This window comes from Borostomias antarcticus (genome assembly GCF_949987555.1).
Source record: "Borostomias antarcticus genome assembly, chromosome: 29".
Lineage (NCBI taxonomy): Eukaryota > Metazoa > Chordata > Actinopteri > Stomiiformes > Stomiidae > Borostomias > Borostomias antarcticus.
The window spans coordinates 4563558-4590490 of NC_140262.1; the positions used below are offsets into that span (position 1 = coordinate 4563558).

The following is a 26933-nucleotide window of genomic DNA, read 5'->3' on the forward strand; positions in this document are numbered from 1 at the left end:
ATGCACAGAGCCATAAAATGTATTCATGGGCGGAGGTCTGTGCCATTTCTAGTTCAGTATAAAAACAAGTTGCCCATCCTTGAGCCAGGAAACTCCAGTGACACGAAGGCCACTGTTTTCTCCGTGATCCTCAGATCTGTATCAGGCCATCGTCTCCAGTCTAGACTCTCCAGTCCATCTCTTCCAGCTAAGCACGAGGAGCAGATCACATGTACCCTGGACAGACCCGAAAGGAAATTCTACACAGCTGCGAGTCCTCATGTATGTGAGCTGTGGCGTTCCCAAGGCTTAGAAGAAATCCACCTGCCACCAAGATCAATAGAATAATGAACTACTTCTCTCATGCAGTAAAGACAGCCACACCTACAGCTGGCTTTAATAGTGTAGTGGTTTATTTTTGTCCAAAAAACAAGTACTTCTTTGGTTTTGGACCCTGTAAAATATGTTTCATGGCTAAAAGTATGCAGTTTCTGACTTTCATGTTGATCAAGTTGCTCATCTGTGTATGCTATATTATATGGTATATGGTATAGTATATGGTATATTATATGGTATATTTGAAGAGCTTCATTGCAAAACAAGATAAACACTAGTTTTTCACATTTGCATTTTATTATCAGAAATGATTGCTAATAGGTACCTTTATTCTGTCATCAGATTTTATAATTATACATTTTTGTTGTACCTTAAAATGTGTTTATCCACAAAATGCTATGTAATCCTAAATATTAATATCAAATAACCAACATTTCTCAAAATGGACATATCTCGTTTTGCAACCAAACTCTTTATTTATCCGTTATCCAGTATCTAGTACTGTCCAAACATGACTGGCCATTCACCTCCATTCACTTTTTAGACTCGGATTCCGCAAAAACGATGCTAGAGCAGTCAGTGTATATACAGTGTGTGTGTGTGTGTGTGTGTGTGTGTGTGTGTGTGTGTGTGTATCTGTATGTGTGTGCGGCGTGATATGTGAGTGTGTGTATGTGTATATGTGTGCGCGGTGTGATATGTGTGCAGTACATCCATATAAACACAAAATTGGTATTATACATCATGATTTCTACAGTTGGTACAGTACTGGATTCTGCTTCATGTTTTGGCTGATAGAGGACGTACAAAAGAGATAGAATCAAAACACCCATTTTCTTCTACAGAAGCAGCAGCGCCTCCATCTGCTCACGCAAGATGTTCTTCTGAATCTGGACAAGAGAGAGAGAGAAAAGGGTTAGTAAGGTTAGGTAGGTAGGTAGGTTAGTAAAGTAGTGTTTCATGTCAGTGATTTCTCTAATCAACCAGACAGCAGCGGTGTTTCGTGACTATCCAACGCCCTCTTCAGCAGAATGTGTGTGTGTGTGTGTGTGTGTGTGCAGACTGGTAATAGCTAATTTTCCTCCTGTCTGAGGGTTTGTTTTCAGGGTTGGGCTACTTACTGTAAGTAAATCTCAATTTCAAATTGATTTTAAACTGTCACTTGAGAACGACTACAGACAAGGGATAACACAGTTTGTCCCGGGACTACTGCTCTCTCAGGCCAGTTTGTCCCCAGGACTACTGCTCTCTCAGGCCAGTTTGTCCCCGGGACTACTGCTCTCTCAGGCCAGTTTGTCCCCAGGACTACTGCTCTCTCAGGCCAGTTTGTCCCCGGGACTACTGCTCTCTCAGGCCAGTTTGTCCCCAGGACTACTGCTCTCTCAGGCCAGTTTATCCCCGGGACTACTGCTCTCTCAGGACAGTTTGTCCCCGGGACTACTGCTCTCTCAGGACAGTTTGTCCCCAGGACTACTGCTCTCTCAGGCCAGTTTGTCCCCGGGACTACTGCTCTCTCAGGCCAGTTTGTCCCCAGGACTACTGCTCTCTCAGGCCAGTTTGTCCCCAGGACTACTGCTCTCTCAGGCCAGTGTATCTCAGACTATATGACATCTGCTCACTACTTAAGTCTTCTGCTGTGTTTTTCCAACACAGTTCGACATCTCTCGCTAGGTCGTCCTCAGACGAGATCTCCATCAGCTCAACATCTCGTTAACCGGAAGAAATAAAACACGGAAGAGCATGTCCTTCCTTTCCACGGTTCCCATCTGGAGAAACGGTGCTATGAATAAGTATGAGGTGTGAGAAGCTACCTTTCCAGAGCTGGTGAGCGGGTAGCTCTTCACAAACGTCACGTAGCGCGGAATCTTGAAATGAGAAATCTGAGAGGGGCAGAAGAGGAACGGATCAGCAGTTATGGTTAGAACTGGGGGGGGGGTTCTGGGAAACGGAGTTCAGCTGGGAGTGGATTTCCTCACCTTGCCCTTGCAGTAGGCCTTGATGTCCTCTACGCTGCACTCCTGTCCCGCGTGCAGCTTGATACACGCACATATCTCCTCTCCCATTCGCTCGTCCTTCACCCCAACGATCTGAGGAAGAGGAAGTGACATCGTTACTATTTCAATGACAAGCGTGCGCTCGGTGTCCCTTATCTAGAGCGCATTTCCAGACACATTTACACACCTTCTTCCTAATCCAGGTGCGCACATGTAGATGGAGGACGGATTTACCTGTGCCTCCTGGATCTTGGGGTGGGTGTGAAGGAATTGCTCGATCTCTGCTGGGTAGATGTTCTCCCCTCCCCGGATGATCATGTCTTTAATTCGGCCCGTGATGCGCAAGTAGCCGTAGCTGTCCAGGCTGCCGATGTCACTGTGTAGGGGTATAGACACACGCGCCACGAAATCTCAGCGTTTGGTCAAGAGTGAATGAATGAGTGGAAAGGACCGTACTGGAGGGCGTTTAGCCACGGTCCAGACTGTCCCGGGGGGCTTTTAGCCACGGTCCAGACTGTCCCGGAGGGCGTTTAGCCACGGTCCAGACTGTCCCGGGGGGGGGGGGGGTTTAGCCACGGTCCAGACTGTCCCGGAGGGCGTTTAGCCACGGTCCAGACGGCGACGTGGACCGCCTCACTCACTCACCCAGTCTTGTACCAGCGGTTTTTGCTGATGCACTCGTCGGTTTTGGCGGCGTCGCCCCAGTACTCCAGCATCACACAGTAACCTCTGATCATCACCTCTCCCGACATCCCGATGGGCACGATCTGACCAGAGACAGGGTCCACCACTTTAGCCTGTGAACGGTGAGCGCTAGGTCAGGTGAGGGTCAGAACAGGTGCAGTTTCAGGGTAGGTGTAGCTGCCATTTAAGACGACATTCTACAGTAAAAGCCAGCGCGTGTAATAAGTGAATGATTAACGAATACCTCAATGTTGGGGGTGATACACCCAACGGTCTCAGTCTTCCTCTCGGCGTTGTCCACTGGGAATCCGATGAACGTCACCGGGCTGTTCTCAGTCGTCCCGTAGCCCAGCTGCAGTGTGAGGAGAACAGAACACACAGGTTCGTCTGAGCTGGTTACAAGAGCCGGGCGTCATTCTGTGGAGGGAAAAAATGGGTCTGGTGTAGAGAAGGTCCGTCTGTCCGCCCACAGGTCTGAGCTGGACGTCTTCACACGACCTGCCCAGCTGAGTGGGCCAGTCTGTGCCTGGGAGCCAGTGAGGTATGTGATGCCCCCCTGTCAACTGGCACACCTGTAGGACATTGCTCCCGACCTCTGCCTGACCTGAACGTAGCTCACACAGAGACAGCCAAGAGAGAGAAAAAAACTTGAACCAAGATTTTTAAAATCCACAGTTCTTCACTGGGGGGAATTTGTAATTGAATGCAACCTTGAGGAAAATCTCCAGAAATGGCAGCTTGATTTCTCTCTCTTATTGTGCTGATGGAATCACTGATGAAAGACAAGCCGAGTAACGGATGACTGGCCAGTGGACATGGGGGGGGGGGGGGGGGGGGTCAGCATCGCTGTCAGCCTCTGAAGAGCTGGAGAATGTGTCCGGGTCAGAGGAGCCCATCCGTCTAGAGAGGAAACGTACCAGAGGTCCAGATACGGAGGTCCAGATACGGAGGTTCAGATACGGAGGTCCAGATACGGAGGTCAAGATACGGAGGTCAAGATACGGAGGTTCAGATACGGAGGTCAAGATACGGAGGTCCAGATACAGAGGTCCAGATACAGAGGTCCAGATATGGAGGTTCAGATACGGAGGTTCAGATACGGAGGTTCAGATACGGGGGTCCAGATACGGAGGTCCAGATACGGAGGTCCAGATACGGAGGTTCAGATACGGAGGTTCAGATACAGAGGTCCAGATACGGAGGTCCAGATACGGAGGTTCAGATACGGAGGTTCAGATACAGAGGTCCAGATACGGAGGTTCAGATACAGAGGTCCAGATACGGAGGTCCAGATACAGCGTACAGGTGTTGGCTGGGGAATAATGTTGTGACTGTGGGAGGAGTTAAATGAGGTGGGTGGTGAGAACGTTCACCTGGAACACCGGGAGGAAGCTGTTCCCAATAAAACGTTAAATTTGTTGAGTAAACTCTAGATTCCGCCTAACTTGAGAGTGTCTATCAAGACTCGTAAACGCGCCGACCTGAGGCCAACGTGTCCCAGGACCCGGGCAGTCAGCCTCCCAGGACCAGTCAGCCTCCCAGGACCAGTCAGCCTCCCAGGGCCAGTCAGCCTCCCAGGGCCAGTCAGCCTCCCCGGGCCAGTCAGCCTCCCAGGGCCAGTCAGCCTCCCAGGGGTTGAAGCACATTCTCAGCCTCCATCTCTCCTCTCCTGCTCCTCTAGGCTATTTCGAGAGCTGCTTGGTTTTGAACACCAACGCTTTGATCTCACATCTGGCTGGTTGATTAGACACACGCTACATCACTGCTTCATCACTCCTGGGTCAGACTGTGAAATATATACAGTATGAGGCTCGCAACCTCCACTCCCATCTGCTGAAACTTGATTCAGCCACACCTAGCTCGCTCGCTCGCTCGCCACTACCAAGAACGCCAGATTGACCACAGACTTTTATTAGGTAACACCTTACTCATTTCAAAAGAAAAGAAAATATGCACACAGGAATTAAACTGTTTTCGCAAGGAAAGAAGCATCATTGTTGTGACCTGAAAAGGAGTCTCGCCACTCGCCAACCATCTGGGGACTATTATAGGTTATGAGAGCCACCCAAGAACGGCTCCTTTTCCTCCGACCGCAGACTGAAAAACAATAGAAACGTCTGGAACCTCAAGTGCTGCCACCTTTAACCTCTTACCGCCTGGATGAGGTCAACACACAGGGCAGACACAAGACTTGAGATCATTTTCACCTCCCGAAAAACCAAGGTTTACATGGGTTTTAAAAGAAAAGGTACGGCCCCAGCCACTCAAACAGGTATCAGGAAGGAGGAATATGTTTAAGAACCCTTTATTGTGGCACGGCACATACTCTGCTAAAAGATGGGCGCATGTTTCGACCAGCTGGTCTGCCCTGAAGACCAGCTGGTGGAAACATATCTTTTAGTATGTAGCCGTGCCACTATAAAGGTTTTTTAAATGTATTCCTCCCTCCTGGTACCTTTTGGAGTGGCTGGGATTTTCCAGTTAGTGAGACAGTTTATGAATCCTGAGTAAGGAGTGAGCATACAAATATTATTTAAGAAAAAAAGATAACATTGATTTTTTTAATTGATCTCTGTGTAAACCACCCCCAAAAAATTTGACAGTTGACTTATCATTTAAGTAAAGTTTCCAAAGTTGATCAAATTTAGTTGAAGCCCCCTACACATGCAGATCCCAGAGTTAAACTCGTGACACTTGACTTCCTCAGGCAGACCTCTCCACATAACACCCTGGCGAGCCCTCCTCGTTTTTTTTCCTCAAATAAATGTTATAAATAGTGCTGTGTTCTGTTGACTGCCGTCCTCCTCTCACAAGCCAAAGTGAATCTCTCCGCTCTGCCCACCTTTTACCCTCAGTCACACAAGCCCTCTCTCTCTCCCTCCCTCTCTCTCACACTCCGCTCCTCTTCCCTCTCGGAATCTTCCCGCTTTCCTTTTCCTCTCGGGGGGCTTTTTTCTGGGACTTTTTCCAGCGGGGACGCTCTCTAGAGACAGAAGACCTACGGAGAGACCGGCCGAGCGGACAGTCACGCGCGTTAACGAGTCTACGGTGTCGAAGCATGCGGCGTGCGAGCGTCCTGTCGGCGTGGACCTGTCTCCTGGTCTTCGTCCCCGCCGTGTGGCCCGCCCCCGGCCAGTGTCCCGGCCAGTGCCACTGCCACGGCGACCTGCAGCACGTCATCTGCGACGGCGTGGGGCTGCGGAGGATCCCCAAGGTGTCCGACGCCACGAGGCTGCTCAACCTGCAGAGGAACAGCCTGGGTAGCCTCCCCATGGGCTCCTTCACCGACATGAAGGGGCTCATCTCCCTGCACCTGCAGCACTGCCAGATCCGGGAGATCGGCAGCCAGGCCTTCAAGGGGCTCAAGAAGCTCGTCTACCTCTACCTGTCCAACAACGAGATCACCGTCGTCAAGCCCGGCGCCTTCGAGGACCTCTCTGAGCTCACCTACCTCTACCTGGACGGCAACCGCATCAGCGACCTTCCCAGGGGCGTCCTGGCGCCCATGATAAACCTCTTCATCCTGCAGCTCAACGACAACAAGCTGCGCGAGCTGCGACCGGGAACCTTCACGGGGGCCAAGGACCTGCGCTGGCTGCACATGAGCGCCAACGAGCTCAGCACACTGCTGCCGGGCTCTCTGGACGACGTGGAGAACCTGGCCATCCTGCACCTGGACAGGAACAGGCTGTCCACGTACCCGAGCGCCGCCATGAGCAAGCTCCGGGTGGTGGAGGAGCTCAGCCTAGCCGGGAACCCCCTCAGGATCATCCCCGACAACGCCTTCCAGAGCTTCGGACGCTACATGGAGAAGCTGCACCTGGATAGCATGGGTCTGGAGAAGGTTAGTTTTGATTTCCACGGTGGTATTGAAGGGGGATCGCCTTCCAAAGAGCTCAGTGGCCTGCGGTCGCACGATAGAGCAATGTACAATATCAGAGATGTACTGTAGACAATATGAAGTGAGAGCAATCATTATAATGAAGTATTAGTAATTTAAGAAGTGTTATGGTATTTTTATTTATTTATTTTATTCCCTAAACTATGGATAGATATGGATTTCATAAACATTTCATTCAGAGCCATAATTATCAGATGAACCCTGAACAAATGAAAGCTCTTCTGTCCTCTGGGCTCTCATATTCCTGGCCTTGCTGAGGACGGGGGAGGGGGGCTGTGTGTTTGTTTTGGTGGTGGCTAGCCCATCTCGACCAGATCCATCAACGTACAGTATTTGCGCCGGTCGACTCCCCCTTCTCGGCAGCCAGCGGTCATTTCTCGACTGTGTGCTCCTCCTCATAGCCTGAGGCTGGATGTTGATCAGGGGCGTCACGCGAGGTCCGTAACGGTCATTCATATAACGTCTGTACCGGTCAGTCATATAACGTCTGTACCGGTCAGTCATATCCGGTCTGTACCGGTCAGTCATATCCTGTCTGTACCGGTCATTCATATCCTGTCTGTACCGGTCAGTCATATCCTGTCTGTACCGGTCAGTCATATCCCGCGGAGACCCACCGTCTAGATTAACGTGAGGCCGAACATCGAGGCCAAGCTTTGGTCAATGTGTTTTTTGCTTTCTACCCCTCCGCCTCGCTGTATCCTGACCAGATCCTTGTGGTGCATTTATCTACCCGCTGGTTGCATTGCATTATGGGAGATAAGCAGACACACGTGCATCAGGAAGCCTGACGCAGAGAGAGCACATGTGCTGAGAGCAGCAGGATCTCGCTCTGGGGGCGCTTTCATCCTGGTCTCTGACCAGACCAGAACGGCACATCACTTAAAGGCAGTATAAATCACTACACACAGTATGTGTGTGTGTGTGTGTGTGTATGTATGTGTGTGTGTGTGTGTGTGTGTGTGTGGGTGTGTGTATGCTACAGCATACATCGCTAGAGTGTGTTTAAGCACAGTAGGCCAGAGCAAAGCACAGTCCATCCCATCTCCACGCTGTGTGAATGGATGACATGTGAATGGATGACATGCTCACAGTACAGCCTGGTGGGAATAAAGAAGGCCCCCATTTCCACCTTTTAAAATGGCGCAGGACAAAACCCCACTTAATTTAAACAGGGTTAAACGGTGTTATCTGCGTGTCTTCCCGGCTGGGGATTCCTAACAAAGTGACGTGGCGATCTGACATCGGACGCCACAAACCACAGTTAAGCCTCTTAACGTAAAAACCACCAGCACACTAACTCAGACACGCCGTCCTACGGGGCTTCGTCAAGCTCCTCATTCCTGAGGTTCAGGTCATCGTCTGAGGTGGTTGAACGCATCATCACACTTAACACGTTCAAGCCCAAAGTGATTTAAAGGCGGGTCGGGCTGGGAACTTTTGGAAGACACATTTTATCGAGTCTGTGGTAAAGTAAAAAATAAAATAAAATAAATAATAATAATCTGTAATTTAACTCAAACGTGAAGCTTTCATGTATTCTAGATCCATTACACAAAGTGAAACATTTCAAGCCTTTTTTATTTTAATCTATGATTGTACAGTATGTTCAGTAGGTTCATTTATACACTCAACTCTTGGTGGGGCTCCTTTTGCACAAATTACTGCATCGGCGTGGAGCGTGGCCTGGAGGCAATCAGCCTTGAAATATTTCTGTGTAATGAATCTATAATATATGAAAGTTTCACTTTTTGAATTAAATTACGGAAAATAATGAACTTTTCCCCAATATTCAAATTTTTTGAGACGCACATGTAGTTTTAGTACAGTATTACTGGAACAACACTCAAGTCTTTCCCTCACAGTAAGAACCCAGCTCCTCTGCTTCAGAGTCGCAGTGAAAGGGCTACTCCTGGCTACTGAACACACTGGCCCTTCAAGACCCAACGTTTACTCAACACTTGAAGTTGATCCAGTGGGGCTGAACCTCCTGTGCCTCCCAGTACGGAAGCATCCCAGTGGGGAAATTGTGTAATAACCAGACTTAGACTGAGTGTGTGAGAGTGGAGGGAAGCATCGGGAGACGGGGAACTGGAAACACGCAGTTGGGGGGGGGGTGAAGCCCCTTTTCCAGACAAATTTGGGGTATTTTTAGGGTGTGTTTGTTTGCTGGACCGTAGCCAAGCATGTCCTGGCCTAATTATTACACAAGTGTTATTTTGAGCCTGGAGTGATTTCTCCCCTCAGGGGGCGGGGCCTGTGCCCAGGTCAGGAAGTCTTAGCAGACAGGTAAACAGGGCCAGGGTGTTCCACTCACCATGAACACGGGGTATTTTTAGCCCCCAGGTGAATGGACAATTGGGCTCTTTGGGAGCCTTCCTGGCAGAGAAGCTACAGGAGGGAGAGAGAGAGAGAGTGGGAGAGAGAGAGAGAGAGAGAGAGGGACAGAGAGAGAGAGAGAGAGGGACAGAGAGAGAGAGAGAGAGGGACAGAGAGAGAGGGAGACAAGAGAGGGAGACGAGAGAGACAAGGAGAGAGACAGAGAGAGGGAGACGAAAGAGAGAGAGAGAGAGAGAGAGGGACAGAGAGCGAGAGAAAGAGAGAGAGAGAGAGGGACAGAGAGACCGAGAGAGAGAGAGAGAGAGAGAGAGAGAGAGAGAAAAAAAACAAGCCAGCCATGTTGGAAGTCATCCATCTTTGCTTCATAAACCCAGTCATCCCTGCTGCGCTGTCGTCCCTCCGCAGTGGAAATTCCCCAGAAGGGTTCTTCAACAGCCCCGTCTCTTCGAGACTTACATAAGACGACCCCCGTAAGCCCCGCCCCCTTCCTGGCGCCCTGCCTCCGGCCCTCCTCCTCCTCCTCCTCCTCTCGTAGTGAGGTACTACTCGCTACGGTGAAGACCAGTTCATCTGGCACCTCGGTGACGTTTTTAGCGGCCTCACAGATGCATATGAAGTTGAGAGACGGGGGTGGGGTGCGGTGGGGGGGACAGTCAAGGTTCACATAAGCAACGACGCAGGAGCAGGCATGAGAGGAGTCTTTCATGTCAGACGGACTCTGGAGCTGAGGAGAGGTTCCCTAGAGGTTGTGTAACGCTGGCTGCCCCCTAACAGATATAGGGTGAGGTCTAACCCCGACCCAAAGGCCTGGAGAAATCACTGAGCTCCACAGAACCACAATCATCTGGCCAAGTTCAACAGATACAGAATACTGTATAGAGGTGCATCTCAGAAAATTAGAATATTGTGGAAAAGTTCGTTATTTTCCGTAATTTAATTCAAAAAGTGAAACTTTCATATATTAGATTCATTACACATGTAGTGAAATATTTCAAGGCTGATTGCCTCCAGGCCACGCTCCACGTTGATACAGTAATTTGTGCAAAAGGAGTCCCCACCAAGTATTAAGTGTATAAATGAACATACTGAACATACTGTACAAGTATAAAGATTAAAACAAAAAAGGCCTGAAATATTTCACTTTGTGTAATGGATCTAGAATACATGAAAGTATCACTTTTTGATTTAAATTACGGAAAATAATGAACTTTTTCACAATATTAAATTTTTCGGGGATGCACCTGTATAAGAAAATGAAAGTCTGATTGGTTAGCATTTTTTCAGGGTCAAAGTTCACCTAAGCTCATCTTCTCCGCATCACTTCCTCTTCCTCTAGTTCTCCGAAGGTGCTTTCACCGGAGTGACGGCGATCCAGTCCTTGAACCTCGATAACAACAAGCTCAAGTCTCTCCCCAGAAGCCTGGAGTTCACCACCCTCACCAACCTCACCCTCTCCAACAACCCCTGGAGCTGCACCTGCCAGCTCGCCCCTCTACGCCGGTAAGAACCGCCAACCATTCACAAAACATCAGCGCCTCCATATTTCTCCTCACCTGACACGCCAGATGGTTTGCTTTGCTTAATCAATGGTTTGCTTCACATAACCATCTGGGAACTCGGCGTTAACTCTGTTTGGAAAAGGGCGGGCACTTTCGAAAATTCTTGGCAGGTGATTGGACGAACTATCTGTCTATCAACCGCCCCTCGCAATCTTCACACCTACAGTAAAACATTTTTTTGACCGAGCCCAAACGATTCCCTATGGAGGTTGTCTGACTGGTCTGCGGGGGTGAAACAGGATGTGAGCTCGCCAGATCCGGGCGGTCTCACGAGGCCGCGCCCCCTCCCAAGCTCCTGATTCTAATTCTGTTTTACAGGTGGATGGACTCCAGCCGCCATCGCCCTGACGCGCTGTGCGCCTCGCCCTCCCAGCAGAGAGGCAGACAGGTCCGGGACAGCCACGCGTTCAGCGGCTGCAAGGTCAAGACAAAGAGAGCCAAGACGGGCGCGCGCTATTAAACAGGTGATCCGTCCGATTATGAAACACAAAAAAACGGTCAGAATCCGGTCACAACATGACCTCGGTTCAGTGAACTTTTCAGCCTACAAGCGGCTGGTTATTTGAATGGACACCGTCGGTTAGGACGACCGTCTTAGTTTGCAGTCCCTCTCGCTCCACTGCTCCACTCTATGATTCAACTTTTATGAAGGAATGCAGTTATATGACTGGGACCATTGACAATAAAATTTGGATGCAGACAGCCTGGCTTGAGGTTGAAGGTTGTTTTCAGAAGCCCCAGAGCTGGCTTTTATGTTCTTTCACATTCCTCTCCTCCTTCCCCCTTCCTCCCCGCAGAAGTCTGAGACTGTCTTTTCCATCCTGGCCCGGGGGTCCAGTCTGGTACGGTGTGTCCTGGTCCCGGGTGTTCGGGGAGGAGGGCAGAATGTTTGATTTGGCTGCTGTTTTTCTATCTTTTCTGCAGGGGGCGCTGACGAGACACCTGTCCAGGTGACAGGCTACATGTGCAGAGAAAGAAAGCAACGCTAACTGCTACTTCAAGACTGTCCATCTAGTTATCTGCCACATATAACATGCACGCAAAAACACACACACACACACACACACACACACACACAGTAAAGTAATAACTTGTTGCCAAGGTGAAGAATTGTGTAAAGAAGTAACAGACACAACATTTAGCAATGCAAACACACACACACACACACACACACCTCTTTTATCCCCCTCCCTCCACAGCTGAGGAATTTGTCAAGCATCCCACAGCCAACACTCAGGCAAGCCGCCATGTTTGCTCCTCATCTCTCCGTCGCCCTGACGCCAACCTTACGCCCTCACCTCTCAGGACCCCGCCCCCTGTTGTCACAGCAACGACCTGCATCCCCCTCCCACAAAAAAAACGTTCCACAGGGCCCTCTTTATTTATTGTGGGTCATTCTCCTGCTGGTCATGTCTTATATCTCCTGTGAGACATTTCTCTGCGACTGTGAGACAACATCCCGAAGGAAACGTGACTACGAACGTGACTACGAACGTGACGCAGACGCAGCTTGACTTGACCCCGACCTGACCTCTCTCTCCACAAACTCTGTCCAAAGGTAAACACAACACAGCGCGGGCGGCTGGGGACTATTTACAATGAGACACTGAGACACTTTGCAGATGTGAGCGTGACTGGTGGTGGGGCAGCGTTGACGAGAGACTGAAAGCATGAGGACGATGAGATATCCCGTTTTTGCAGTTGTTTCTTTCTTTCAAGATTGTTTTGATCTGTATTTAGCCGACCCGAAGAGTCCAACAGTAGTTAAGAAAGGGGGAAACGTTGTTCGGAACAAACGGGAATGAGGTTGCAAAAGTCTATGAGAGCCTTTCATGAAAAGCTGGAACATGATACTTGGTTTGGGTATTAGCCTTTTCTATATCCCCTGCTGTGACTTTGTAAAGTACAAAGTACAAAAATGTGAGACATTTTTGATTTAGCTGTTTTAGGGAATACCAGGTACCGAATGAGAGGGCGACCGCCAAATCTGAGGATAAGCTATAAGCATTTAACACTACCCAGACTCTGGGAGTATCACTAAGTAACACTTAACATTAACTCTTATATTGAACTCGACTTTTGGGAGTGATTCTCACATCCAATAAACATCTAAGAAATGGGCTTGTTTTTCTTTGCAATGTGTGTGAAGTCGAGGTGTTTTCCTGAGTGTGCATGGATACAGAATGTGGAAGGAACGCTCTTCCTTGAACATGTCTCCCTCTAGTGATCAAACACAATCTCTTCGCCTACTTTTATACAAGGTTTGATTATATTCGTGTCAACAGCGTGCAGAAGTTCAGTAACGTTGATTTTGTGCGGGAGGAAAGTACTCACGGTTATATCTTTTATGTTCATGACGTCCATGACCTTCCTCACAATCTCAGGAGGACACGGGGAGCCTGCCATGATGCCTATTGTCCACAAAGAATCCATTTATTATCACCAACAATATGATACTAATGGTCCTCCCACGGGACCTCTACTGTACAGTAGGTCTCTTCAGTTCAAGCTACATGAGAACTCGGCACTGTGTTTTAAGAACCACATATCCCACAATCCCCCAATAACTCGCTGTAATGATGGGGAAAAAATGATAACAAACGCACGTTTCCACCACAAGATTTCCTGCCAGTACACCGAAATTCTAAAATAATAAATTCACAGGGTCTCATGCAGTCTCACGTCACGAAAATTATTTTTGGGGTCTTACTAAGGCCAATTCATAAACTCAATTCAATAGCAAGTAAAGGTGAATATTGAGCTATAAAAAAGTTCTCTCATTGAGCTTTAAACTGAAGAGAAACAGACCAGGTGGCCTCTCACCTGCTGTCACTGATGACAGGTCAAACTTGGCCAGGTCCGGCTGACTCAGCATGTCAATATACATGGTAGGAGTTCCGTAGATAAACGTGCATCTGAGAGGGCAGAGTAGAGAACACAACACAGGGCGTCGCCATTTACCGAAACAAGCGCTCCAGTAATAATGAATAATACAGGGCTGATTACTTAAAACGGTCTGTAGTTAATACTGTAGAACCGTCTGTGTACGCTACCTTTCTTTCTCTATGGCTGCCAGGTTGGCGCGGCCGTCGTACCCAGTGGAGGGGTAGACCAGGGTGACGCCGTGCACGGCCATGCACATGTTGCCCCCCACGGAGCCGAAGCAGTGGTACATGGGAACGGGCACGCAGACGCGCGTGTTGGGCTGAGGGAACACATGCAGAGGATCAAACACAAACACCGATACGTCGAAGCCACACGGGGGTTAGCTAATTTAGCTAGCAGCACGTAGCTCGGGAGGTAGAGCGGCCGGCTGGGGATCGCAAGGTCCCCGGTTCGATCCCAGCTCCCGGCAGTGTGCCGAAGTGTCCTTGAGCAAGATACTGACCCCCAAAACCGCTCACGTGCACTACGGTGGCGGACACTACAAACGGACATTCGGACACTACAAACAAAATGGCTGACGCCCTATATAGTGCACTATATAGTGAATAGGGAGCGATTCAGAACACAGCTCTTGTGTCTGCTCACCCTCCAGCTGTAGCCCACGCGGATGCCGATGATGTTGGCGTTGTTGACGATGTTGTGATGGGAGAGGGTGGCTCCTTTGGGGGCTCCGGTTGTGCCCTGATAACAGACGAGATATTTGTGAAGGAAATAATCATGTAACGTGTCTTGGTTTTCACAACGAGATGGTGCTAGAAAGTGACTTGGCGCAGAGAGTGCAGCAACAAACTCAATGATCAGAGAATGGTCACGGTACCGATGTAAATTGAATGTTGATGGGTTCGTCGAATAAGAGTTTCTTCTGAAGGTCCTGCAGCTGCCGCATGTGCTGGCTGGTGCCCGCCTGCATCACGTCATCAAAGTTCAACATGCCGGGCTGTCGGCTGTCTGTCACGATCACAGCGCGGAGGTCTGGGAGTCTGACAGAGGAGGGACCGGAGGTTGAGATGAGGGGATGAGGGACCGTGGATGAACCAGTGAAAATGATAGTGTAATATTATAGTCGACGGGTGTGTGTGTGTGTGTGTGTGTGTGTGTGTGTGTGTGTGTGTGAGCCGTACTTAGCACTCTTGATGGCTCCAGGGCTGCCAGACTGGATCTCAGGGCAGATCTGTCTCAGCATGTCACAGTACTTCTGGGTCTTGAACTCGGTCGGGCACACGATCGCGCTGCATCCCACCTGAGACCAATCATTTAGACAGCTTTGGACATTACTTTTATTTTAAGATATTTTTTTAGGGCTTTTCAGCTTTTAATGCGACAGGACAGTTCAAGAAAGACAGGAAATGTGGGAGAGAGAGAGAGAGGGGAGGACATGCGGCACAGGACCCGAGCCGGGAATCGAACCCGGGTAGAGTACCATGGTTGTCATCGTCTATACTACAAGTAGTGCTGCAGGTTATTGTAGAGAGGGGATGACAGGGATCACTGAGGGAGTGATATCATCTCATCACTTCAGTTCATTATTTCAACTGATTCAGCTACTGCACAGAGACACGCGACCCACCTGTCTCAGCGTGAACTCTGCTTCTTGCACCTGGTAAGCAGGATTCACAGCCACCTGTCGGATGGCGAAATAAGCAATGAAAAAAGCTGATAGACCGCAACACATAATAATAATAATAATAATAATAATAATGCATTTTATTTCAAGGCGCCTTTCATAACACCCAAGGTCACCGTACATGGTTAAAAACAAGTTAACACAGATACAAAATTTACAAAGTTACAACAATAACATAAGTTATAAATTCCAAAATTTAAAATTCCAAAATTTAAAATTCCAAAATTATAAAATTCCAAAATTACATGCTCAGAGTTCTACCCCTGAACACAGCGTGTTCTACCCCTGAACACACCCCCCTGCATGCTGTACGTGCTCACCAGTATGATGCCAGCCTTGGCGGTGGCGAACTGGAACAGAACCCACTCGTAGGTGTTGGGTCCCCACATCCCCAGCCTGTCCCCCTTCCTCAGCCCCAGAGCCAGCAGCCCTGCCGCCGCCTGGTCCACCTGGAGGCAACACACGCTTATTCATTACATTACAGTCATTTAGCAGACGCTTTTATCCAAAGCGACTAACAATAATTGCATTTAACGTAGGAAAAGCCAATGTACTACTACTTGCCAGAACTCACAAGTGCATCTTCTTTCTAAAACAAGTGACTAAGAGCATAATCTAGTGCTGAAGGCAAAGTGCAAGAATAGCAATCTAAAGTACAGTGCAATACAATACAATACAATAAGTGCTTAGGAGGGAGGATTGTTGTAGTACTTCTTGAAGAGATGAGTTTTGAGCCTGCGACGAAAGATGGGCAGCGACTCTGCTATTCCTACAGCACATTTCAGCAACAAGGCAATTCAAAGTGCTTTACATGAGACATTAAAAGCATCAAGACAAAGTGCAAGAAGTCTTTATCTGGAGTCTGATTATGCAAGCTTAAGATTAGCAGATGACTCCATTAGTTACTGAGCAGTGATACCAGACATCAGCTGTGTAAACTATACAGTAGTCGGTATACCTTGCTTTCAGCTACTGATAAGTTATATCTGACTCACGGGTCAGATTGGAACTTAGCCCTAGTTTCCAACGAGCAAAGGTGGGACCGGGTCACTTTGATACAGAACGCTGCAGCTCGAGTCCCCTGAGACTAGACAGAGGACACACATCACACCAGTCCTCTCTGAGACTAGACAGAGGACACACATCACACCGGTCCTCTCTGAGACTAGACAGAGGGCACACATCACACCAGTCCTCTCTGAGACTAGACAGAGGACACACATCACACCAGTCTTACAATCACTACACTGGTTATCTGTCCCGTTTTAGAATAGACTTATTTTACTAGTCTTCAAATCTCTCCGCAGTCACGCACCTTCTGGATACATTTCAGAAATGCTTGTTAGGTACATGCTCAGTAGATCACTCAGGTCCTCAGGTACTGAACTCCTTACTGTTCCAACAGAGAGGATCTCTTAACTCCTTACTGTTCCAACAGAGGGGATCTCTTTACTCCTTACAGAGGGGATCTCTTTACTCCTTACAGAGGGGATCTCTTAACTCCTAACAGAGAGGATCTCTTAACTCCTAACAGAGAGGATCTCTTAACTCCTAACAGAGAGGATCTCTTAACCCCTAACAGAGGGGATCTCTTAACTCCTAACAGAGAGGATCTCTTAACCCCTAACAGAGGGGATCTCCTAACAGTTCTAACAGAGAGGATCTCTTAACTCCTAACAGAGAGGATCTCTTAACTCCTTACAGTTCTAACAGAGAGGCAGCTTTCAGTTTCGACGCCCACATGTCCCTCTGGAACACGCTGCCAGAGAACCTGAGAAGGGCTGAAACAATGGAAATCTTTAAGTGAGATCTAGACATACCTATTCAATCTTGCCTACAATCACTAGCCAGGACGACGAGGCGCGGAGAGACAGCCTCCATCCTGCTTGTGAATCCTCATCCACATTCTTGGTCCTTTTGTACTCTATGTTGTACGTATATCAAGATGTGTGTTGCTAAGCGACTGGCCTTGATAAGTCAGTTGATGAGGAACTAGATGCTACTGTGTGTTTGACAGTGTGCATATAGTGTACAGGCAATTCATTTTTAAGAAACTCAGTGAAGGGGTGCATCATGGGCCACCTTAGAACGCATTCAAATTTGGAGCCGATCCGAATCACGGGCTGGATCTATGAATGAAAACAAAACATAGAATGATGCCAGCTCCCTGTGTGAGGGTGCTAACGACATGGGGTTTGGACTGGGGGGTGCGGGGGAGGAGCCTGTAGTGAACCGCCCTGCCCCCTGCCGGCTGTGACCCGAGGGGGGCCCGGTTTGAGAAAAACAGGAAGTATAGACCACTCACATCCTGCTGAAACTGTGAAAAGGTCTTTCTGACCCCGCCCTCCAGGAATACTACAGCTTCTCTGTCTGGCCAGCGTTCCACAGAGGCCAGCAGCGTGTCGGCCACCGTGCTGGAGAGCAGGCCCGTGGTGGTGGTGCCGTGAGCGTAGCTGGTGGTCAGGGTGGGCACCATGGGAGGGCTGTCCACGTGGATCGCACTGCGGGGGACAAAACACATGGAAACAAGTGGTTTAGTGGCTAGAGCCATGGGAGCGCTGATAATACTGAAAGGAGGGACTTGAATTCATGGGAAACTATTCAGTAGGAGATGGCGAGAAAGACAGGAACTGGTTGTGTAGGGGCAAATGCCTGAGCAGGGTTGAGGCTATAGGGTTAGAGAGTAGGCCCTAGGGGCAAATGCCTGAGCAGGGTTGGGGCTATAGGGTTAGAGTTGCCACCTTCAATGTGGAGAAATAAGGGACACCTTGCCAGACGTTGTTGTACATCAACGTACAGATCTTCAACAGAATTTCAACCTTGATTTAAAAGTATTTTATCAACCATTGAGCATTCAATATTGTTTCAAGGTTGAAACGACAACTGACAGTAATCCAACTATATTTCAATGTTGAAGGTCGGTCGTGTGCGAGCTGGGTACATTGACACTGTACACTGTGTACACTGTGTACACTGTACATTAGGCCTACCTGTAGGTCAACGACAACTTCACTGCATGCTTGGAATGATACGAGAAATAACAAAACCGAGAACAACTAGGCTACGCAAGTAATAGAACTCTGGTGGCGTGATTGTAGGCAGCCTATCGCTGGATTTTAAACCTGCCGCTGATAACATGATGATGAAACTTTTTCAGCAATTAGGGGATGGACACAGGGCCGTGCTGGCCACCTGTAGGTTCTGGAGAATCACGGCGATAACCGCTCAGCCCCCCCCCCCCCCCCCCAGCACGTCCCTGGATGGACAGGTCCTACAGAAGGAAGCAAAAAAAAAAAACAGTTCACCCATGCATAAACAACCATTATCTCTCTGTGCTCTAACATTTTGATGATTGATTGATGATGATTTTGCTCATGTCTATATTCTTGATGTTTATTGAATTGATCCTTAATATAATTGATGCAACTGTTCTTTACTCTAATTTCTCTTACACTCTTTCTTGACTCTTTATTTGCTTTATTCATGATGAGAATAGCAGAGGACTATGAAATTGATGTGTGCAAATTAACTGGAATGCAGGAAATGAGGTGTCTGGCACTCATAATCTCATGGGTGAGGACCCCCAGACCCCCACTTGATCTGTGTCCCGTGGGCATAGAGGTTCTATTAATACATCCATGGCATAGTGCCGCTGTTTACCCATTTCACCCTACCCCTACCTCTATCTGGGCCCAGGCACATTCACGCACACACAAACATACACCAGTGTTTGCCATGCATCTCCTAGGATGTTTTTGGGGATTCACCCTTTGTATAACATGTGTTTGTGTAAATAAACCTGACATGTTATTCACGCAACACCTAAAAAACTAAGCAGGCTACAATGAATTACTGTGCAACACAGTTTTTAGTGCAAAGTTTTCCACACAAGAACATTAACAATACAGAAAAAAACATTACACACAAGAATATTTTGGTAGAAAAACTCAAACCCTGCAAACATCAGTGCAAGTTTTAGTAAAGAAACGCTCCCTCAACTGCGAATCGGTTCCCATTGTTCGTTTTAAAGAGTCGTTCAAAAGAATCGGATCGTTCGCGAACGTCACATCACTCATGCAGAAAGAACACTTCCAAGAAAAGCTATAGGCTGGGTCTCCTCGACCTCAGGACGACCCCACCCAGATAAAATAAACGAAATATGAAAGGTTTAAAGATATATCAAGTGCATGGATAGCACACAATGTTCTCATACCAACAGTATGCCTTGCAAAATCACAAAGCACGCACAACTACTTCATGATGGTTGATCTTGGAACTTGCACTTTTCGGAATGTTAGTGTTTATTGAAACAAAGCTACTCACCAGCTTCCTTGCACAATAGAAGGTAATCTCCATGATCTTAGCTTCGCTGGCGTGGGTAAGACCTTCGACCTAAGTCGAAGTGAACTACAAAGTATCCTCAACATGTCCCCGGTATTCTGTATGCTTTATGTTCGCCTAAATTACTTATTGACAGACGGAATCAACGCCAACGATGCACCACGGACTGGAGAAACGGAAAAGTGGCAGAAGAACCGTGCAGCGGAATAAGAAATACCGTTCAATAAGAATAAGAAATACAGACAAACATCGGTATTCTAGTATTCAGGTTGCAATATCTTCAAATAGATAGTGACCGTAAATTAACTTTGATCCCATATGGGTTACTTATAACGGTAAATTAGTTTACAACAGTAGTTTTGTTACTTACAACTTTGTTTACCGCTTCGTTTCAGGGAAGAACCTGTAGGGGGCGCAATTGGGAAAGTCAAATCCACAGTGCATCCCTTTATTAACTTTACCAGGTAAGGTACAGTAATATGATTTACTGTATTTAGGAAGATTGTGCTTCAAATCATATTGGCCAATACAAATATTTACAAACATACATTTTCATTTCATAAAGGTTTGAATGGTTAGTGCACATACAGAAAATGAATTCCTGTTAAAATGAATTCTTGTAAGTGTGCCACAAACACAAAAACAGTCAATACACAGAGTTTAATATTCATATACAGTAACATTCAAACTCTCCAACTTTTAGCACCCACACTTCCTTCCCCTCTGTCTGACTGATTAGTGTAGAGGTAGTCTCTCTCTCTCCAGACTCAAATATCACGTTGAATCGCTGCGCTCCGCAGACTACATAATAGAGTCTGTGCCACTTTGCCGCCCGAGCTGGTGTTCTGAGGGCGTATCGACGGTTCAGAATTGAAAGAGTGACAGGTTGTAGCTTAGGTTAGATGGGCGGGGCATATCTACGGGTGGTAATACCTGATTGCGAAAGTCAATCAATCAATCAATCAATCAAAGCTTTATTTGTATAGCGCATTTCATACCCAGAGGCAACACAATGCGCTTTACAGAGAACAAGGGAGGTGGGCATACGACCCACTCTCTACATATTCCAGAGGGAAGCAAAAAAACAGTAATCGCCCGGGGGCCAGATAAGTGAGCTGTAAAAATTCTTCCCTGACCCCTCGAAAGTCGTTAGCCTAATACTGATTGGTGTCGCAGGGATTCCTGCAAAAGCAATGAATTGCCAGGATTTGAGCACCAGATTTTTTGCCTGAAGTGTCCCAGACCCATAGAGAGATCTGCAGCATGCAGTAACGTAGTCAGCGTAGCTGAAGCAGTGTATCAGTGAAAGAGCTCTCATGGGTCTGGCGTTGAGACTAGTGTGGAGGTCACTGAGTTGGGCACATTTTGCTGAGACTTATTTCTATGGTGGTTTCCTGTAAATCCACTGGAATCTCAGTTCCACTACTGAGTGAAGAGCTCTTCTTTCAGTCGATGGTAACGTCCCTTCCTGGCCATGAGCTCTTGATGTGTGCCTTCTTCCACTACAGCGCCGTGCTCCATGAAAATGATGTGGTCAGCTTTCTCCACAGTCTGCAGCCGGTGGGCAATCACCAGCACCGTCTGGCCTTTAGAACCGGACAGAACCCCCTGGACCTGTGATGGAAGAAAGAATTACAAATGCAGGGTTATCCACCTGTGCTACTGAAACTAATGTAACAGTAACAATTGATTGATTGATTGATTGATTGATTGATTGATTGATTGATTGATTGATTGATTGATTGATTGATTGATTGATTGATTGATTGATTGATGTGTTTATTTTTTGGTCATTCTACAACACAACATAAAATATCTGATAGCTTTAACCCAAAAAAGGTATAGGCTGAAGCTATAAGCTTATGACGCCTACCCTTCTAACCGATATTATCTAGCAGATTTAACTTCAAGTGCACTTAGGCAACGGAAACAGTACCAACCCAATACACCAGTCAACAATTTGCCCCAGCAACAATCAAACAACACTTACAGTACCTGATTCACAGAAATCAAACAATCTGCATATATTTATCAACTATCTTAGTTCTGAGGAGTCTTTTAAAACTCTGAAACAATTAAATCAAAACATCTGGTAACTAGGCTGTACACACTGGCGGAGATGACTTTCCTGTCCAGGGTCTAAATCTCTGACCAGCGGCTGGACCGTAGAGGTGTTTTACCGTGCTCTGCATGTTGACGTCCAGGCTACTGGTGGCCTCATCCAGGATGAGGACCCGCGGCTCTCTGACCAGGGCCCTGGCGATGGCGATGCACTGCTTCTGTCCAGCAGACAGCTTCCCCCCACCCTCCCCAACATCTGAGACACACACACAGAGGAAAACAACGCTCGCTATCAAAAAAGATACAAGACAAAGAAGCAGACAAACACGACTTAACACATCAATACAATCAACAAATCTCCTATTTAATAAAGATAAACCAAGGGGCCCGCTTAGACAACAGAGTTCTTCTCAGCGTGAATCTGCTGTATGCTACTGTACCATACGGTTTACTGTACATTCCATACCTGTGTCGTAGCCGTTGTCTAGATCACATATGAAGCCGTGGGCGTCGGCCATCTTGGCAGCCTCTTCCACCTGGTCCAGGCTACACCCCTTGAGGCCGTACTCTATATTGTGTTTCACAGATCCAGAGAAAAGCACAGGATTCTGGGAAACCAGAGCGATCTGGCACACAGGGAGGGAGGCATGAACAAGAGTGTTTGGTTTGAAAACAACATCATACAGGATGTAAACCTCATGTTAGAGAACAGTCAATCTTTCAGTCTTATTGCTGACATTCCCCTGGAATTTGCTCAGCTGACTGATCTTTGAATGAAGGTTAATTATTGACTCTAAAGTTCACTCAAGCGAGAGATGTACAATTACAACAAATGAAGGGCTATTAAGGTTCTAAGGTGCTGTACCTTTTGGTGCAAGTACTCATGCTTGTAGCAGTGCAGGGGCTGTCCATCCAGGAGAACCTGGCCCTCTTCTGGCTCATAGAACCGCTCCAGCAGACTGACACAGGAAGTCTTCCCGCCACCAGAGGGCCCCACCAGCGCCGTCATCTCCCCAGGACGCAGCTCAAAGGTCACAGACTGTCAGAGAGTCAGAGAGTCAGGCGTCATCCTCACAGACCAAGGATAAGGGTGGTGTCTGTCACTAAACCTCTTTTATAGTTTGGACGGCATATGAACAGCACTGTGACAGGCAGGTAAAATTAAGAGACAGTTATCTCTCTACAGAGATCTTTTTTTGTAATGTCATTGATTGATTTTAAGAATGATAGGCATATCCAGATGTTATGACTGGTCTGTGATAAGTAATGGCAGGTTGCATGGTATGAATGGATACCTTCAGCGCCGGTCTCTCTGGGCGTGAGGGGTAGGAGAAGGTCACATTGTGGAAAGCGAGTCTTCCTTGTAGCTTTGCCGGAGCTAACTCCCCTGCTTGCTTGTGCTTTGGTTTCCTGTCCAATAAGAGCAGCACCTTGGCCGTCGCCCCAACAGTGTTCACCATGTCTCCAAAGCCAAACAGTATTTCCTGAAAACATGGGAGAGAAAAGATTCCAGTTCGGCTCAACACATATTAAAACTAGAAATGGTGCTCGGTGAGAAAACAACAAACCTCTTCTGAATGCATAATAACATATTAGCACATCTACCCCATCGTAGGCCTACCTTACTGCGTTGGGCTGAGTAGTAGACATGCGGTCACCTACCTTCATACTGGTCACCATGAGCTTCTGGTACAAAACAAAGGTCAGCAGGCTGCCGATGCTCAACTGGCCAGAGGAGAGAAGTCTCTGACCCTGGAGCAGCATGACCATCTTCAACCCCACAGTCACGACCTGGAGAAGGTCATAATAATAATAAAAAAATATATAAATTTTTTTTTTTTTTTTAAATAAAAAAATAAATAATACATTTTATTTGTAACGCACTTTTCATTTAAAAATCTCAGAGTGCTACAGGTTTAAAAGCATAGCATACAAAACACAACTGAACAAAAGAACACAATTTTAAACAGGCAAAGGCCTTTTTAAAAGGGTAGGTTTCTACACCTGGAGAAGGTATGGACGGTGAGCCCAAGAAGAGTGTTCATGTAAAAACACCACAAAAATGACATTTGAAACATTCTAGCATGCTTCACTACTTAAGAGTACTAACTCAATGCTAGCAGAAGAAACAGTCTTCCATGTAACTCCTCAGGACAGATGGGCAAGCCAACAGACAGCAGAGGCTCCAGGCCTTCTCAATCAATCAATCAAAGCTTTATTTGATTGATTGATTGATTGAGAAGGCCTGGCCTTCTCAGAGGGTGAAGGGCTAAGTGAGTTCTTTACCCTCCGCGCGAGGAGATGGACGGCGCTGAAGATGCCCTTGTGTCTCTGGACCCGGTACATCTGCTCCAGCACGGCGCCGTACCTCCGTAGCTCCTCCCCCTCTGCCCTGAGGCTGCGCACCGTCCGGACCGCGCCGACGGCCTGCGACGCCAGCTCTTTGGCCTGCGCTTGACAGTCCTGCAACTGACTTTTCAGTTCCTGTTGGATTGAAAATAAATAAAAAACACAGCAAGGCAGAACTATACTACTTTAATTTTGTTTTAAAACATGTTGTAAGATGTTGTCTGTCTTTAGCTGTGGCAGATGGTGGTTTGCGTGTGCGGTTCGGTTTTTGTGTCTGACGTTGACGTTGTAGGCGTCGGTCTTCTCCGCCGAGCTGTAAGTGATTGGACGGTATCTTTGTCTGCTTGTTGGGTAAAAATATTTACAAAATCTCTGCGTCTCTACCTGGCCTTTGGTGTTATACACGCTTTGAAACAGCGCGAGGACGGGCATCTCCACACAGGTGAGGAGGGTGAGCTCCCAGGACAGACGCAGCATCAGCGCCAGCATCAGGCACGTCTTCACCAGGCTGCGCACCAGGACGTTGGCGTTCATGGCCACCGAGCGGCCCATTCTATCCACGTCGGACGCCAAGCGGGACGACAGAGATCCTACGGGAGGTGGGGGGGGGGGGGACAGGCACGCTCGTCACTGACAAACAGGATACAAAACCTCTGAAATGTCACTGTGTTTAATCACTGAGTTACACGGGTGAATCAATCAATCAATCAATCAATCAATCAAAGCTTTATTTGTATAGCGCATTTCATACCCAGAGGCAACACAATGCGCTTTACAGAGAACAAGGGAGGTGGGCGTACGTCCCACCCCTACATATTCCAGAGGGAAGCAAAAAAACTATCAAATATGTTCGTCCCAACCACTGTGTTTTTCTGTTTAAGTCCCACCTGGCTTGTTCTCCTCGAAGAAGGGTATGTCCTGCTGCAGCAGGTTGCGGAACAGCATGTGTTTCATCCGCATGTTGAGTCTGCTCAGACTGTACATGAACAGGCCCCCTCGCAGGCCAGAGAACAGAGAGCTGAGGACGGACCACAACCACAGTCACAGACGGACCGACCGCTCCGAAGAACAGCGGCCATGTTCCCATAATCCCACGCCAAACACAAAGGGAGTAGACATTCCTTTTCTCAAGAAACCAAATCAAATCAATACACAGAGGCAACATAATGCGCTTTACAGAGAGCAATGGGGGGGGGGGGGGCATAGGTCCCACCCCTACATATTCCAGAGGGAAGCAAAAAAAACAGTTTCACTCAGGGGGCCAGAAAAGTGAGCTTTAAAAAAAACACCACAGAAGGACAGAGAGGCCCTACCTCCCAAGTGAGACTAGTGCCAGGCCTGCGATGGCGTGAACGAAGCTTTCACGCTGCTGATGCTGACCCCTCAGCACATCAATCACTCTTCCCTGGGATTCTGGGATGTATGCATCACCTGAAAACAAATGGAATAAATTATTATTATTAATAACCAATTATTATAATGGATAATAACTAACTGGTTGGTTCAAGCATTTTAAATAGCTACCACCTTGCACTTAATTGAGGTAAACACCTGACTCATAAGTCCCTTCATCACTGAATGTGAACAGCATGCTTTGGCCTGCACCACGTGACAATCATCCACCTCCACGGGAAGCCACTTTACTCACTGATGCTCGCGAGGGCGAGGAAGGAAAAGGCGGATATCAGGTAGAGGACATCCGGTCTGCAGTAGCTCACCACCCTCATCAACATGGCCCTCTCTCTGGCCCCCCGCGTCTGCCCCTCAGGAAGGGCCATCTCCCATACCAGGCAGGCGACAGTAGATGACACCAGGGACAAGAGCACCACACTGGGTTCAGGGATGGTGGGACCATGGGGGTCTGGGGGGGATCTCGGGGTCACATACGCACGTCCACTCTCGAACACAGGAGGCAAGAGGCACAGCACCGCCACCCATCTGCTGAACCCCGGGAGGGGCCTCACATCGGTGTGTATGAGGGTGAGTGAGTAGAGCAGGACCCACCGTAAGAGTCCGAAAACCCATAGACCGACTAGTCCTCCACAGCTGGGGACCTCAAACAGCACCAACCATGCCCAGAGTAAGACCCAAATACTTATTTCATAGAGACATATTAGGCCCCATGTCTTGACAGGGGCCATTGCCAGTAAGTAGGGTAAATGTGGAAAGGCGTGACACTCCTTAATCCTGGAGAGAAAAGACAAGTTCAACATGAAAATAAAACTTAGACCTACATTGATTTAGGTAAACTGAATGAGCGTCAGTGGCAGCAAAATGAATCTTGATTTACTTGAACTGCACTACTGCTGAATGCAAGTTTATAAGAAATGACCCAGCGTGACTGACTGAGAAGCAAGGTATGTAGGTTAATGTGTATAAGATCTACGAATCTTACCGTCGTCTTGTTTTGAAATGGCCAGGGAGAAGTGTGCAGTCTTACTTTTACTTTCTGTTAGCGCTAAGGGACCGAGGTAAAAGTATATATACAAATAAAATAAAAAGTGACAAAACATATCAAACCAATTGCATATTAGATTAAAAGGCCAGGCATTCATAGAATTGTCTGAAATTGGTTTGAGGTGTTTTTGTCAAATATTGGAGCTTGAATTTATTTATTTATTGTCATTTAACTCTCACCTCTGTCCCCAACTTTAGCCGGGTGTGGTAATACAATGTATTGTTACTTTGTGACCACACGGTGGCATAATTCTGTACCAACCTATTAATACATCCATGGTACCAACAAACCAGCTTCTCTGAGAATATTAACTGTATGTTCGGAGTCTTTTCCCGCCACTGGATTCCATCCAAATAAACAA

The 26933-nt window shown here is 47.6% G+C and overlaps 3 protein-coding genes across 3 annotated transcripts; 1 reads left to right on the top strand and 2 right to left on the bottom strand.

The window, feature by feature from the left end:
* Nucleotides 1–446: 446 nt before the first annotated feature.
* Nucleotides 447–19927, bottom strand: acsf2 (acyl-CoA synthetase family member 2). The gene is made up of 16 exons (XM_084459733.1): nucleotides 19687–19927; nucleotides 17669–17864; nucleotides 15684–15812; nucleotides 15307–15360; nucleotides 14861–14979; nucleotides 14557–14719; nucleotides 14325–14420; nucleotides 13847–13998; nucleotides 13617–13708; nucleotides 13128–13204; nucleotides 3238–3345; nucleotides 2955–3106; nucleotides 2544–2685; nucleotides 2292–2402; nucleotides 2127–2195; nucleotides 447–1205 (listed from the first exon to the last, which is right to left on the bottom strand). The coding sequence occupies exons 1-16, from the start codon at nucleotides 19788–19790 to the stop codon at nucleotides 1155–1157; spliced, it is 1815 nt and encodes a 604-aa protein (XP_084315859.1). The 5' UTR covers nucleotides 19791–19927; the 3' UTR covers nucleotides 447–1154.
* On the top strand, nucleotides 6052–11253 carry chad (chondroadherin; the record flags this gene model as incomplete). Its single annotated transcript, XM_084459739.1, has 3 exons — nucleotides 6052–6837; nucleotides 10571–10734; nucleotides 11112–11253. The coding sequence occupies 3 exons, from the start codon at nucleotides 6052–6054 to the stop codon at nucleotides 11251–11253; spliced, it is 1092 nt and encodes a 363-aa protein (XP_084315865.1).
* Nucleotides 19928–20280: 353 nt separating the features above from the next.
* Nucleotides 20281–26560, bottom strand: tap2t (transporter associated with antigen processing, subunit type t, teleost specific). The gene is made up of 12 exons (XM_084459732.1): nucleotides 26510–26560; nucleotides 25763–26301; nucleotides 25428–25545; nucleotides 25002–25132; nucleotides 24499–24704; nucleotides 24052–24249; nucleotides 23428–23556; nucleotides 23061–23249; nucleotides 22631–22804; nucleotides 22232–22391; nucleotides 21885–22021; nucleotides 20281–21318 (listed from the first exon to the last, which is right to left on the bottom strand). Exons 2-12 carry the CDS (start codon nucleotides 26253–26255, stop codon nucleotides 21127–21129), a joined length of 2127 nt encoding a protein of 708 aa, XP_084315858.1. The 5' UTR covers nucleotides 26256–26301; nucleotides 26510–26560; the 3' UTR covers nucleotides 20281–21126.
* Nucleotides 26561–26933: the final 373 nt, after the last annotated feature.

Excerpts from the sequence above, each read along its gene's own strand:
- tap2t (XM_084459732.1), bottom strand. The coding sequence starts at position 26,255 with ATGGCCCCTGTCAAGACATGGGGCCTAATATGTCTCTATGAAATAAGT. Across the intron at positions 24,250-24,498 it reads TGTATAACACCAAAGGCCAG|GAACTGAAAAGTCAGTTGCA; the intron begins GTAGAGACGCAG and ends TCAATCCAACAG. Across the intron at positions 23,557-24,051 it reads TCCATCTCCTCGCGCGGAGG|GTCGTGACTGTGGGGTTGAA; the intron begins GTAAAGAACTCA and ends GACCTTCTCCAG.
- acsf2 (XM_084459733.1), bottom strand. The coding sequence starts at position 19,790 with ATGTTGAGGATACTTTGTAGTTCACTTCGACTTAGGTCGAAGGTCTTA. Across the intron at positions 13,709-13,846 it reads GCAGCCATAGAGAAAGAAAG|ATGCACGTTTATCTACGGAA; the intron begins GTAGCGTACACA and ends CTGCCCTCTCAG. Across the intron at positions 3,107-3,237 it reads GTATCACCCCCAACATTGAG|GCTAAAGTGGTGGACCCTGT; the intron begins GTATTCGTTAAT and ends CACCGTTCACAG.